We start from the raw sequence: 11,291 nt of genomic DNA on the forward strand, positions 1-11,291 counted from the left end.
TTTTTTTTTTTTTTTTTTTTTTTTTTTTTGCGGTACGCGGGCCTCTCCCATTGCGGAGCACAGGCTCCGGACGCGCAGGCTCAACGGCCATGGCTCACGGGCCCAGCCACCCCGTGGCATGTGGGATCTTCCCAGACCGGGGCACGAACCCGTGTCCCCTGCATCGGCAGGCAGACTCTCAACCACTGCGCCACCAGGGAAGCCCTGGGTGTGCATTTTTAAGAGAAGGAATTGGAGGAGCCGACCGGGAGGCAGAGAGATGAACTGAGGGGCTACTGCAGTCACCTAGGAGGCACATGATGGCAGCTGGGACCAAGCAGGAGAGATGGAAACAAGCGGATGGATGTAAGATACTCAAGAGGTAAGGAGATAGGTCTGGAGGATGGAGTGCACGTGGGGAGGAAGGAGAAGGAGAGGTCAGGAAGGACTCGGGCTTCTGGCTGCAGGACTTTCGGAGGTGCTTAGTCACTGACGCAAGGAGCAATGGGAGAGGGACGGAGACACTGATCACAAGACAGATGGGGCTTTGGACCTGTTGACTTTCAGGCACCTCTGAGGGTACCACGTGGAAAGGTCAAGTTAAGCAGTTGAATAAGTGAGTCTAAGCCTGAGGAGTAAATCTCGACTCCGTGTAGAGATGGTTATTGCAGGGGTCCCCGGGGAAGCCCGCCTAAGAGTGAGATACTTCCAAAAATGGGACCTCAAGGATGATCAAAATTCAAATCTAGAAAACAAAGCAACCTCCTGAGCGAATCTAGGGGTTGCAATCTCAGAAAGGTTTAGTGAAATGGGAAAAAAAATCAGAAGGAATATGAGATTAACAACTGTGAGTCAGGAAAAACACGTCACATTTCTGGGATGTTTAAGGTGTTAATTCCACACCTAACAAGTTGGCAGGGTTTGCACATGGCCCTCAGGTGTATATTTGTTGGAATATATTTGTATACGAGGAAGAGGCCTTTGGGAGGTGCCTTGTGTGTAGCCGCTCAAGGTTGGAGACAGAGAAAGCTCTGGAGCTAGGAGAGAAAGCCCGAGCTTGACCCCAGGGGCTGCTCTGAGCCAGGTACAGAAAGGAGCCAGACAAAAGGGATGGGGCTGTCTTCATAGGAGATGCAAACAGAGACGTAAGCTCCTCAGCTTCTATTACACGGTAAAAAAGAAAAAATTTTAAGTATACCCGAGTGAAAGAAACAAGGCTACATTCTCAACTTCCAAAAAGCACATAAAGTGGCTTTGGCTCAGGAGAAAAACAAAAACAAAACAGAAGGACCAAGCATGCCTGGATATCCAGTTTTAGGGGACTGAGACAGCAGTAGCCCAAGAAGAAATGTGCTTTTTCACAGACTGGCACGGGTGACAGAAAGAAGGCTCTCTCAAATGTTCTGCAGGCACCAGGAACGGAAGAACATAAGTGAACATATTCATAAACACATAAATACTGCCTGTGGGCTGGCAGAAATGAGGGGAGAGCTGCGGGATGCGGTCCTGCATGAGCAGACAGGAGCAAACCCTAGACAATTTGAGTTACTGCTATTAATGTAAACTCACTCACACATACAAGGTGGGTGAGAACTACAGAAATTCAGGTAACTTTAGAAATGAGTATTTGTTAAAAATGCATCCAACTTTCCAAGAAGTGTATTCTACACTAAAATGAAAGCTTACTAAACAGATCTTAGTGACCTAAACAAGTTCCAGTGTCTTATTCTAAAAATGCACTATTCATTCCGGTTTCCCCTTTGGCCTCGGAGGCATTTTACTTGGAGTTACCATATTCATTTTCCTCTACATCCAGCTCATGGCGTTCATACATGGAAACCCCAGGCTGACAAATGTACCAGGACTGGCCAGTACCTAGAGTCACTGATAAGCACGGGCCAGCCCTGGGGACAGACTGGCACAGCTCACTCTCCTAACTGCATTCTCCCAAAGCAGCATCTGAGCTGAAAAGCCCACCAAAATGCAACCAAACCCCACTGGGCTTTCTGGAAAGCCCCACTGTGCTTAGAGAAACTAAATAACACACCCCAGGACTAAAGGAGGGTGTAGGAGTGAGTAACTGAACCCAAGCCCTGGCCCCCCAGGGTACCCAGCAGAGTCCCTCAGAAAGGCTGCCTATCTACCCCTGTCATGTCATCTCCACCCAAACAACCAACCCTCATTTAGAAAGTGACCTAACAGTGAAGTTGGTAAAAATACAAGTTCCAAGTTTGCAAGTCTTTCAGAAGCAAAGCTGCAAAAAAAAAAAGGCAAGTTTGTATGCCATCATTTTAATACTAACAGCCTTCTACAGACACTTCCTTTCCTAAAGTCTAAGCCCTCAGCACCAAACTTGCTGAGTCACCTTTTTTTAAGTACAATTGTGTGCACTATTCTGACTGCACAGGGTTCATACATTCTAAGGAATCTAGGGCACTTCCTACCCCCAAAATATTAAGGTTAGGAAATGAAACCTAAGATATTTTTAAGCAGGCAACATTCAATTACTAAGGTGACATCGTAGCATGTTCCCAAAGCAAAAGCAGCTAAGATCCAAGGGAGTTAGAAATAAGCTTCCTGGGAATGACCAGAATTTAGGTTCCAAGCAGACCACTCAAGCTTGGAGACTTTGGTCTTCACATTTGTGAATAAACAGTAGGACCCTTTGGTTTGGGGCTTGAATTTATTATTTAGAGGGAATGTTAAGATACTCTAGAAAAGATTCTTGAACCAATCTGTAATAACTACTGATAATTAACATGAAAGAACCGTCTCACTCAATCTTGACTTTTCACCTCCAGACTCCATTCACACAGCTTCATTAACTCTCACTATTTATCACTGCAACTGATCAGTGTTTCTCCTGAGTCCCTCCCAATCACATTTCCATTTAACATTTCTAAAGCCCAGCTCTGATGCTACACTCCAGAGCTCAGAAAGTGTGAGTAGCTGCCCCAACTACAGACTATAATCCAACCCTACTCTCCCAGCTGAGGACTTCCACAACCTGGCCCAAACTACCTCTGCAATCCTACCTCCGAGGATTCATCTCATACACTCGCCGGCAACTCAAAACCCAAAAAGTACATGTACTCCGTCTCTAAAACGATTTGCTGGGTTTGTTTTGGTTTTGTACAAATTGTGAAAATATATATTGCCGCCTTCAGACAGTTTTGCTAAATTCAAAAACACACACATCATTTCTTAGAATACATTTGCTAGTTTTGATGAGCATTTTTTTTATGTCCAGGTTTAATCGTGTATTGTAGCTTCCTACTTTGAAGTTATCACTATTCATATATAACTTCTTATGTTTACTAACCCTTAGAAATAGTTCCTTCATAATAAAGATACAGAAAATAATTTTCCTTTATGTGTAATCACTGTTTATATATCAAGAGATTATCGGTATCAAAAGCTCCCGTTTTTGAGTACATATTTGTATTTGCTTGTATATACATAATATACATCTGCAAGAATAATCAACTGTTAATAATGGCTGCCTATAAGGAAGGGAGATTTTTTTTCCACTGCATATCTTGTTATATGTGTTTTTATTAAAGCCATGTGACTGTACAACCTGAATAAAAAGTTAAATTTAAAAATTATGATTAGAATGAATTTAAGGCAAACAAACCTTACACTACAGAGTTAGGTAGATTTAAGGGGGTCTCAAAAGCCAACTTCCTCAAAAACATTTTTCCCAGTAGCCACCATGACTTAAATCCCCCAGTCAAAATACAATCAAATATTCTGAAGACAGTAAGTGTATTATGCCACTATCCACTAGCAAATTATTGAGGATTAGTTTATCACATTAGCATAATAAAGGGAAGTCACAAAGAGGCTGTGTATAGTCTCCCTAAGTCTTGTTTCTTTTCCTTTTTCCCTCGAGTAACTAAATCAAGTTTGTTTTTACTCAAAAGCACTTTTGTATTGGTAAAAGAACTCATTTAGGGATTCTAGAAGTCCTACCCAAGCCAAGTGGCACCATGGGTTGCTGTGTGAATGTTTTTACTGTCTCTACAAACATCTGCTCTCCCCTCCAGTCTTCCCTATCAGTCTAATCTACTCAGCCCGAGAGGACGGGAACAGGGAGAGTCTGTTCACCTTTGATTCCTCCCCAACACTAAAAACACTGCCATGCACTTAACAGAAAGCAATTAGCGAAGCTCTTAGTGACACCTACTGCAAGACTATGATCCCTTCTCTAGGGAACTGTGGTTGAAACTTCAAATCTAAAAATGTCAGTTGGATTCTCAAGTCTGTTCTCATCTCAAACAATAATCCATTCATTCAGGACAAAAATCCATCTACAGAGAACTTACTTATGTGCCTGGCACTGACACTCAGCAACTAACTAGGCCAAAACTGATCTCACGAGATCAGAAAAGCAGATATGCAGCAGATCTTCAGTAAATGTGTAAGAGATTTGATGAACTTCTTGAACTTTGCTATCTGTCTAAACTTGGAAAAGTCTTTAATGTTTTCTTCACATAGCAATGGACCTCAGTTTCCCATATGCTACTAATCGCCTGACTTGTGGACTTTCTTGCATCAGCCCTCCAATCCTCATTAGTTAACTGCTTATTTTTTAACTTAATGGGATGTAAATCAAGAAGTATCTAATAAAATACAATGTAAAAGAGAAAAATCCATAATTATTATGTGAATGATTGACTTTTTAAAATTTATTTATCTTATTTATTTATTTTTGGCTGGGTTGGGTCTTCATTGCTGCGCACGGGCTTTCTCTAGTTGCCGTGAGCAGGTGTTACTCTTTGTTGCAATGCACAGGCTTCTCATTGCGGTAGTTTCTCTTGTTGTGGAGCACGGGCTCTAGGCACGCGGGCTTCAGTAGCTGTGGCACGTGGGCTCCAGAGCGCAGGCTCAGTAGTCGTGGCGCACGGGCTTAGTTGCTCCGCGGCATGTGGGCTCTTCCCAGACCAGGGCTCGAACCCCTGTCTCCTGCATTGGCAGGCGGATTCTTAACCACTGCGCCACCAGGGAAGCCCATGATTGACATTTAAAGAAGTTATTCCCTCTTATTCCTATCGCCAAAATGTAAGAAATTATTTCCCTTTTTTCCATTCTATGAAGATGCACTTAGATCCTGCTGGTCCAGGAATGAAAATAAGTTTTCTGAACTACTGATTCACTATTCCCATATTCTTCTTGCTGCTGCCTTGGTTAGATCATGTGCTAGGGTCAAGTAACTGTGGCTAGTGAATCTAAGGCTCTTGGTCCGCATGAGTTAACTGGCCTGGCACAAGACCAAACTACGACCTTGGACTCGGAACACCACACTCTGGCAGCGTACTCAGCAAAGGCGGGCTAGCAGCTGCTGCCCAGGAGCAAGCCAGCCCCATGGCATCACAGCTCCAGTCAGCTGGCCTACAAAAAGCCCAAGTGTTTCTAAAGTGGGGCCCAGGTAGCAACTGTCAAGACTTTACCATCAACCTTTCTGACCTTACACAAGTTTTTGCCACCTGAATATACCACTGGATGTTATTTCTACCCGAGATGAAAATTTAGTTTTACCACTTTAATCAATAGTGATTCCCAGCCAAGTAAAATCAAAATCCTTGCACATAAGAGACGCCCAGTAAATATTAGATTAACTGAAGGGGGAAAGCACAGAGTTAGTGACTGCACACTGACATAATTTTCTTCATTATCATCAGCAAACACTCACAAAAGATGTCAGTCATGAGTCCTAACCGCATAGAGTTGACAGCCCATAACTAGCTTGTGAAGCATGCAGGAGCATCTGAACACTCCTAGACATGAAAACACCTTTTCCCTTTTAGTTTAGGCTTCTCTGGTTGCCTGCTTTTAATAGTGTATGCATTTTTTTTCCTCTATAGAAGGAAGCCAAGAAGGAAAAAAAAAAAAAGGAAAGACAAGGAAGGAAAGATGGACAGATAGGATAGATCCCCGTGTCTGACACGTCTAGCTGACACTAGAAGAACCCAAAATATGTAAGAACAAATGAGGATTCTTAATGCTGAATCAAAACTTCTGTAGTGAAGTAGTCACTGTATTGTAAGAGGCACCATTTGGTTCACTCCAAAACAGCCTCCCCTCCACCTATGTTAGATGACCGGTGTGGTCCAGCTCCTACCACCACAGAAAGGACAGTTTATACTACACCACATGCTTATGCTTCCATTCATAAAGAACATTGTTTTAAAACCTTAAGCATAAATTATTGGAAATACAGCACAACAAAAGGCTTGAGTAAACTGCACTGGTACTGTAAATATATATATATAATTTTATGTGAATAATATGCATTTCAATTCTAAGTAACACAACCTAGAAAGTAAACATCCTAGTGTACTTATTTTCTTATTTAACATTGTAGGAATCTGAATTCAAAAAGAAATGACCAATAATCTACTTTCCTTAAATCATACTTCACCTCTTCTACTGCCTGAAATCTTCGGGTAGTATACGTGAGAGATTACATATGCTGCTTCATCTTCTGTCACCTTTAATGTAGTATTTTCTCTGCTTCCTCTACTAAAGCACCTTCCCGGATGATAACCCAAGTTTTACCAGAGGTACAAGTGAGTTGGGAGGTTTGAGGGGATGTATTTTCCAGGAAAAGGGGAGGTAACCCACAACATTAGGCTTCCAAGCCCTCAGAGTGAGCTGCAATCCTACAGCTTTGACCCTGACCCCACCATCTAAACTTCCTGCCCTCACATATCAGGCACTCTTAATCACTTGACTCTTAGTTACTTTTGGTTTCATAAGCATTTACCACTACCCAAAAGTAACTCCATTTATTTATTGCCTGATTCCCCCATAAGTATACAGTCTCCAGAAAGCAGGGCTGTTGCCTTGTTGATTCAACCCCAGCTTCCAAAATAATACCTGGCTGGCATAAAATACTCAATAAATACGTCCTGAATGAATTACAACGTCTTACAATACTCTAAAGAATTCTAACGTCATTCACAGATCGATAAACCAACTAGTAAAATCTTGGGATCTTTATTTTTTTTATCATTGTAGAGAAAAAGCAGGAGGAAAAATACACCTACTCACCAAGTCTTGCTAAATTAGATATGAAAAAATGGACAGCTGAGTGAAGGTTTTTAAGAGAAATAAACACAACTACGTAATTTGAGACTATGAAAACAGAAGTTCCTGTTCCTTACTATATTGAATTGCTACTCAGCTTACACGGTGAGGATGCCCCACTCTTTTACCTACAACCCTTCAGCCATTATCTCAGCTCTGCATTCGGAACTGACACACTGAGGAAACGGTACTTTTGGTTAAGAGTGTGATGATTTTCACAAAAAAGTAAGCAGGTCATATCATAAGCAAACACAAAACCCAGGGGGTAATGACACTTCCAACAAATATTCTTGGGAAGTTGAGCCACTGCTATTTCCCTTACCCCAGAGTTCTTGGTCAATTTCAGTTTAATGACAGTATCATTCAGTCAAGCAGGAAGAGTCAAGCTACGACAGAATCAAGTTTCTTTAATAGGGCGGTGAGACGGATGCTGGGAGGTAGGGGAAGCAGTGGTTTGGCACTAAGGAAGCGAAGAGCTCATTTAAAATACTGTCCTTCCCTATATTCCCTATATAACCACCGTTCTTTACTATATCGCCACACCTCACTGATGATAGCCTTCCTTTTGACGCAAAGTACAGTGATTTCGGGCATCCCCTTCCTAATCACTGAAACTGCGATACTTAACATGGTGGAAGACAGGACAGCGTGGTAAAAAGTGTACCCAGGCTTGGGCATGAGGTACCGGGTGGGTGACCTAAGCCAAGTCAGCCCCTCTGCGTCAAGCTTCCTCGTCTGTAACAGGGCATAAAGTCATCCCGACAGGGAACGGTTATCGGAACCCAAGGTAATGACCAGCCCAGGGCGCAGCGCCTGCGTACAGCGACCGCCGCGCTCCCCTCGCTCCCACTCGCTAGCTGCAGAGCCACAGCGAAGGTCTGGAAGGATTGTTCAACTACCGAGGCTGGAAATGAGGATGGTGTCGAGCAACTACATCGCCTACTAACGTGCATCTCGGCAAACCCACGGAGCCCGGAGCCCGCCCCGCGCGGGGGCCGAAGGGACACGAGCGTCTCCCCGCCGAGCCGGCCCACCCCAAGCCCCGTTTCCCTCGGGCGTCCGCCGAGCCGGGCCGAGAAGACGGGCCCGCCGCGACCCCCGACCCTCCCGGAGCTGGCGGCGGGCGCCGGAAGCAGGCGGGCCGGGCGAGGCTGCGGGCGGGCGCGCGCGGCGGCGGCGGCGGCGGCGGCGGCGAGACCCGTACTCACCTCCGGCGGGCGGCGGGCGGCCGCGGCCAGCCGTCTCCAGGCGGCGGCGAAGTCGGGCGGCGGAGCTTGCGGGCTCCGGCAGACCAGGGAGAACAAGGTCCCCAGCAGGAAGGCGGCCGCAGCGCAGCCCAGGTACAGGCTGAGCCTGAGCAGGACGGTGCCCGGCCCCGCGCTTCCCGCTTCCCAGCAGCCGGGCCCCAGGAAGCAGAGGGGCACGGCGGCGAGGGCGGCCACGGCCACCGGCGCCCGCCAGCTCCCGCCGCCAGGGCCCCCGGGGGCTGCCGCGTCCTCCCGGGAATCCGGCCGCCGCTCGCCCGGGGCTTCCGTGAGGCTGGCGCCGCTGCTGTCGGTGGCCTCGGGGTGCATGCTGCTTCCTGGGCCGCTAAGGACAGGCACATCTCCCGCCCTGCTCTCCCCCGGCGCTGCCCTGGACGGTGGCCTCCAAGCGGCGCCTTCTCCCCTCGCCGCTCCCGCCGCTCTGGAGGCAGAGGGAGTCCGCGCTCATGCCCTCGCCGGCGGCCCAACGAGGGAACGGCTCCAACAGACGCCGCGGAGCTCCTCTCGGCGACCCCTCAGCGCCGCCACGCGGCGCCGGGCCCTCAGCTGCCCGGCCGGGCGTGCCCAGGTAGCCGGACCCGGCTGGGACTCGAGCCGGCCGGGTGGGGGCGGGGACGGGGGCGGGGGCGGCCGTGGAGTGCGTGTCAGAAGGGGGCGGAGAGCCACAGCGGCCGATGAGCGACTGCGGGAGGTGCCCGGCCCCGCCCCGCCCGGCCGCCCACCCGCGGTGCGGGGGCGGGGTCCGACTCGCCGCTGCCCAGCGGGGAAGGGGCGCCGCCAATCCCGGCGAAAACTGCCTTCCTGCGCTCCTCCCCGCCCCTCCCCCAGCATACCGTCTGTTGATGGACATTTTTGCTGCAGGTGTCAGAAGCGTTTGTAATTCTTGAGCTCAGGTGATCCCTTAATCCTCTCCCCGCGCATCACTGACAGGTAACCTCCTCGCATGCTTACAGCCCGCAAAATTTCTGCGCCGTTTGCACCTGCTATTTAAATAGGCAACCGTTCCTGAGCCTCACTTTTAACACAGTTCTCCTAACAACCTTCTCTTTCCCACGCAGCCGCCTCAGGAACGGAATCAGACAAATGTGGAGCAGTAGATGAAGCCTGCAATTCCTTCTTACGGAAAGGCCCAAAAAAGTCTGCCTGGTGCCAGAGGGTGTGCACAGCTGCCATAGTCACTGGCTCCAAGTCCCTGTATTTTTGTCGCCGACGATTCAGTACAAATGCTACTACCCACGCAAGTGAAAGTAGTCCAGATAATTTTGAGAGTACATATTTTCTTCTCCTATCATGGTCCCAGCGTTAATATACAGATAATGCTTACTGAGAAGATGCCAACATGCGAAATACTAGAAATTATGAACGCCAGAAAAGCAGCAGATGTATCTTTAATGAATAAAGGAATTCTAAAGACGTTAATGATAATTTAAAAGGGGGTGATAGAGAGGGCAAATCAACAATAGAAAGGGGAAGAAAGGGAAAGAGAGGTAAACAAATGAGCGAAGCCGAGAAGGATACGGGAAACATTAAAAAGCAAAAGCCCAGAACTCTCTCCATGCAGCAGTCATGAAGAATTTCAACAGTTTAAAAGCGCTATTGTTTCCCAATAAATTGAGTTATATCCTGCTTCCCAGGAAACATAGTTAGGAAAAGTAAGCATTAAAATATATTTTCAAATACTGTGACTATACTGGGTTTTTCTATAAGCAATATCTGTCGTTTCAACAGAGGGGAAAATATATAACATTCATACAAAGTAAACTAGTGGATATTTATTCTTTTAAAACAAAGTATTATCGAAGAGGTTATTAATCAAAAGAAGAAATACCAGTGTCCATAGACATAAACAGCCCACCCATGTATTCACATCATTGTAATAAATTTTCCTGGAATGGCATGGATTTCAAGTGGGAGATGAAGTAGGAGGTCTAAAAAAAATTATCCCTAATATTAAGCTCTAACAAAACAGCGTAGAAATGAATTATTTTATGTACCTATATAAAAATAAATATGTTCACATTTGTCATTTTTTAAAAGTTTATTGGGTTTTTTGTGTTTTTTTGTGTTTTTTTGTGGTATGCGGGCCTCTCACTGTTGTGGCCTCTCTCACTGCGGAGCACAGGCTCCGGGCGCGCAGGCGTAAAAACTCTATCTCATTTCGTCATCCCTTATTCCAAAGGAGAAAAAACAGGGTTTAAATCCATGAGCTTAGTACCTGTATTCCATGCTTTTAAAAGTGTTTAGTTTTGTTGCTTTGGGAGTATGGCTCGTATCTTAGCCAGCCCCCTGACAAGTGCAAAGTGATTTATAATAATCACTAAAGTCAGTAAAACCACAATCAGTAAAGGGGAAACTATCTTTTATTGAGAGACCTGGTCTGTAACTCTTAAGACCATGATCTTTCCAACACACCTGTATATTGTTGCCAGGAATGCAGATCTGGATAAATGTACATTCGTGGTCAGAAAACTTCCTTAAAGTATATGTTGTATTTGCTAAGTCAGCATTGACAATTCAAACATTTACTTAAAAAAAAAAAACATTTACTTAACAAGTAGTAGTTGGGTTTCTACCCTGTGCAAGGTCTGAGGAACACTGAGAGGTGGTACGATATACAAGGGAGTGCCTGGGATCAGGAGGTATTGAGGGAGAAGTCGGGTATTAAATTAGAATCCGGTGTTCCCTCCCAGAAGTTGGTGTTGAGTCCTACCAGGTCTAAGTTAAAGACCAAATTAAGTAGAGATGCCTTATTTATATTCCTTATGGCCAGCATATTCTGATGGGTTATAATTAAATGCTCCACAGGCTATCTTCATTATTCTCTTATGTAAGATGGGAATGGTGTTTGTCTGAACTCACTGGGATATTATAAGGACAAATTAAGTGAAAATTTGACATTTAAAATATTAGATAGTGTAAATAGGTAGACAACACCCAATCTCTGTCAAAATATGT

The 11,291-nt window shown here is 45.7% G+C and overlaps 1 protein-coding gene and 1 long non-coding RNA gene across 7 annotated transcripts in view; one reads left to right on the forward strand and one right to left on the reverse strand.

Annotated features, from left to right (window-relative positions):
- SNX25 (sorting nexin 25) overlaps positions 1-8,687 on the reverse strand; it is a 110,280-nt gene extending 101,593 nt beyond the window's left edge. For all 6 annotated transcript variants that reach the window (XR_003794144.1, XR_003794142.1, XR_003794145.1 and 3 more), the window contains exon 1: positions 8,280-8,687. Coding sequence is in view for 1 of the 6 variants with exons in the window: in XM_029226225.1 (XP_029082058.1) it covers positions 8,280-8,645 (366 nt within the window). In the remaining 5 variants the exon portion in view is untranslated. The remainder of the gene's footprint in view (positions 1-8,279) is intronic.
- LOC114897465 lies at positions 8,680-10,349 on the forward strand. Its single transcript, XR_003794146.1, has 3 exons — positions 8,680-8,904; positions 9,198-9,266; positions 9,395-10,349. It is a non-coding gene; the product is annotated as an uncharacterized LOC114897465 (long non-coding RNA).
- The last annotated feature ends 942 nt before the right edge of the window (positions 10,350-11,291 follow it).

This window comes from Monodon monoceros, unplaced genomic scaffold, assembly GCF_005190385.1.
Source record: "Monodon monoceros isolate NGI ecotype Baffin Bay Population unplaced genomic scaffold, NGI_Narwhal_1 Super_Scaffold_17, whole genome shotgun sequence".
Lineage (NCBI taxonomy): Eukaryota > Metazoa > Chordata > Mammalia > Artiodactyla > Monodontidae > Monodon > Monodon monoceros.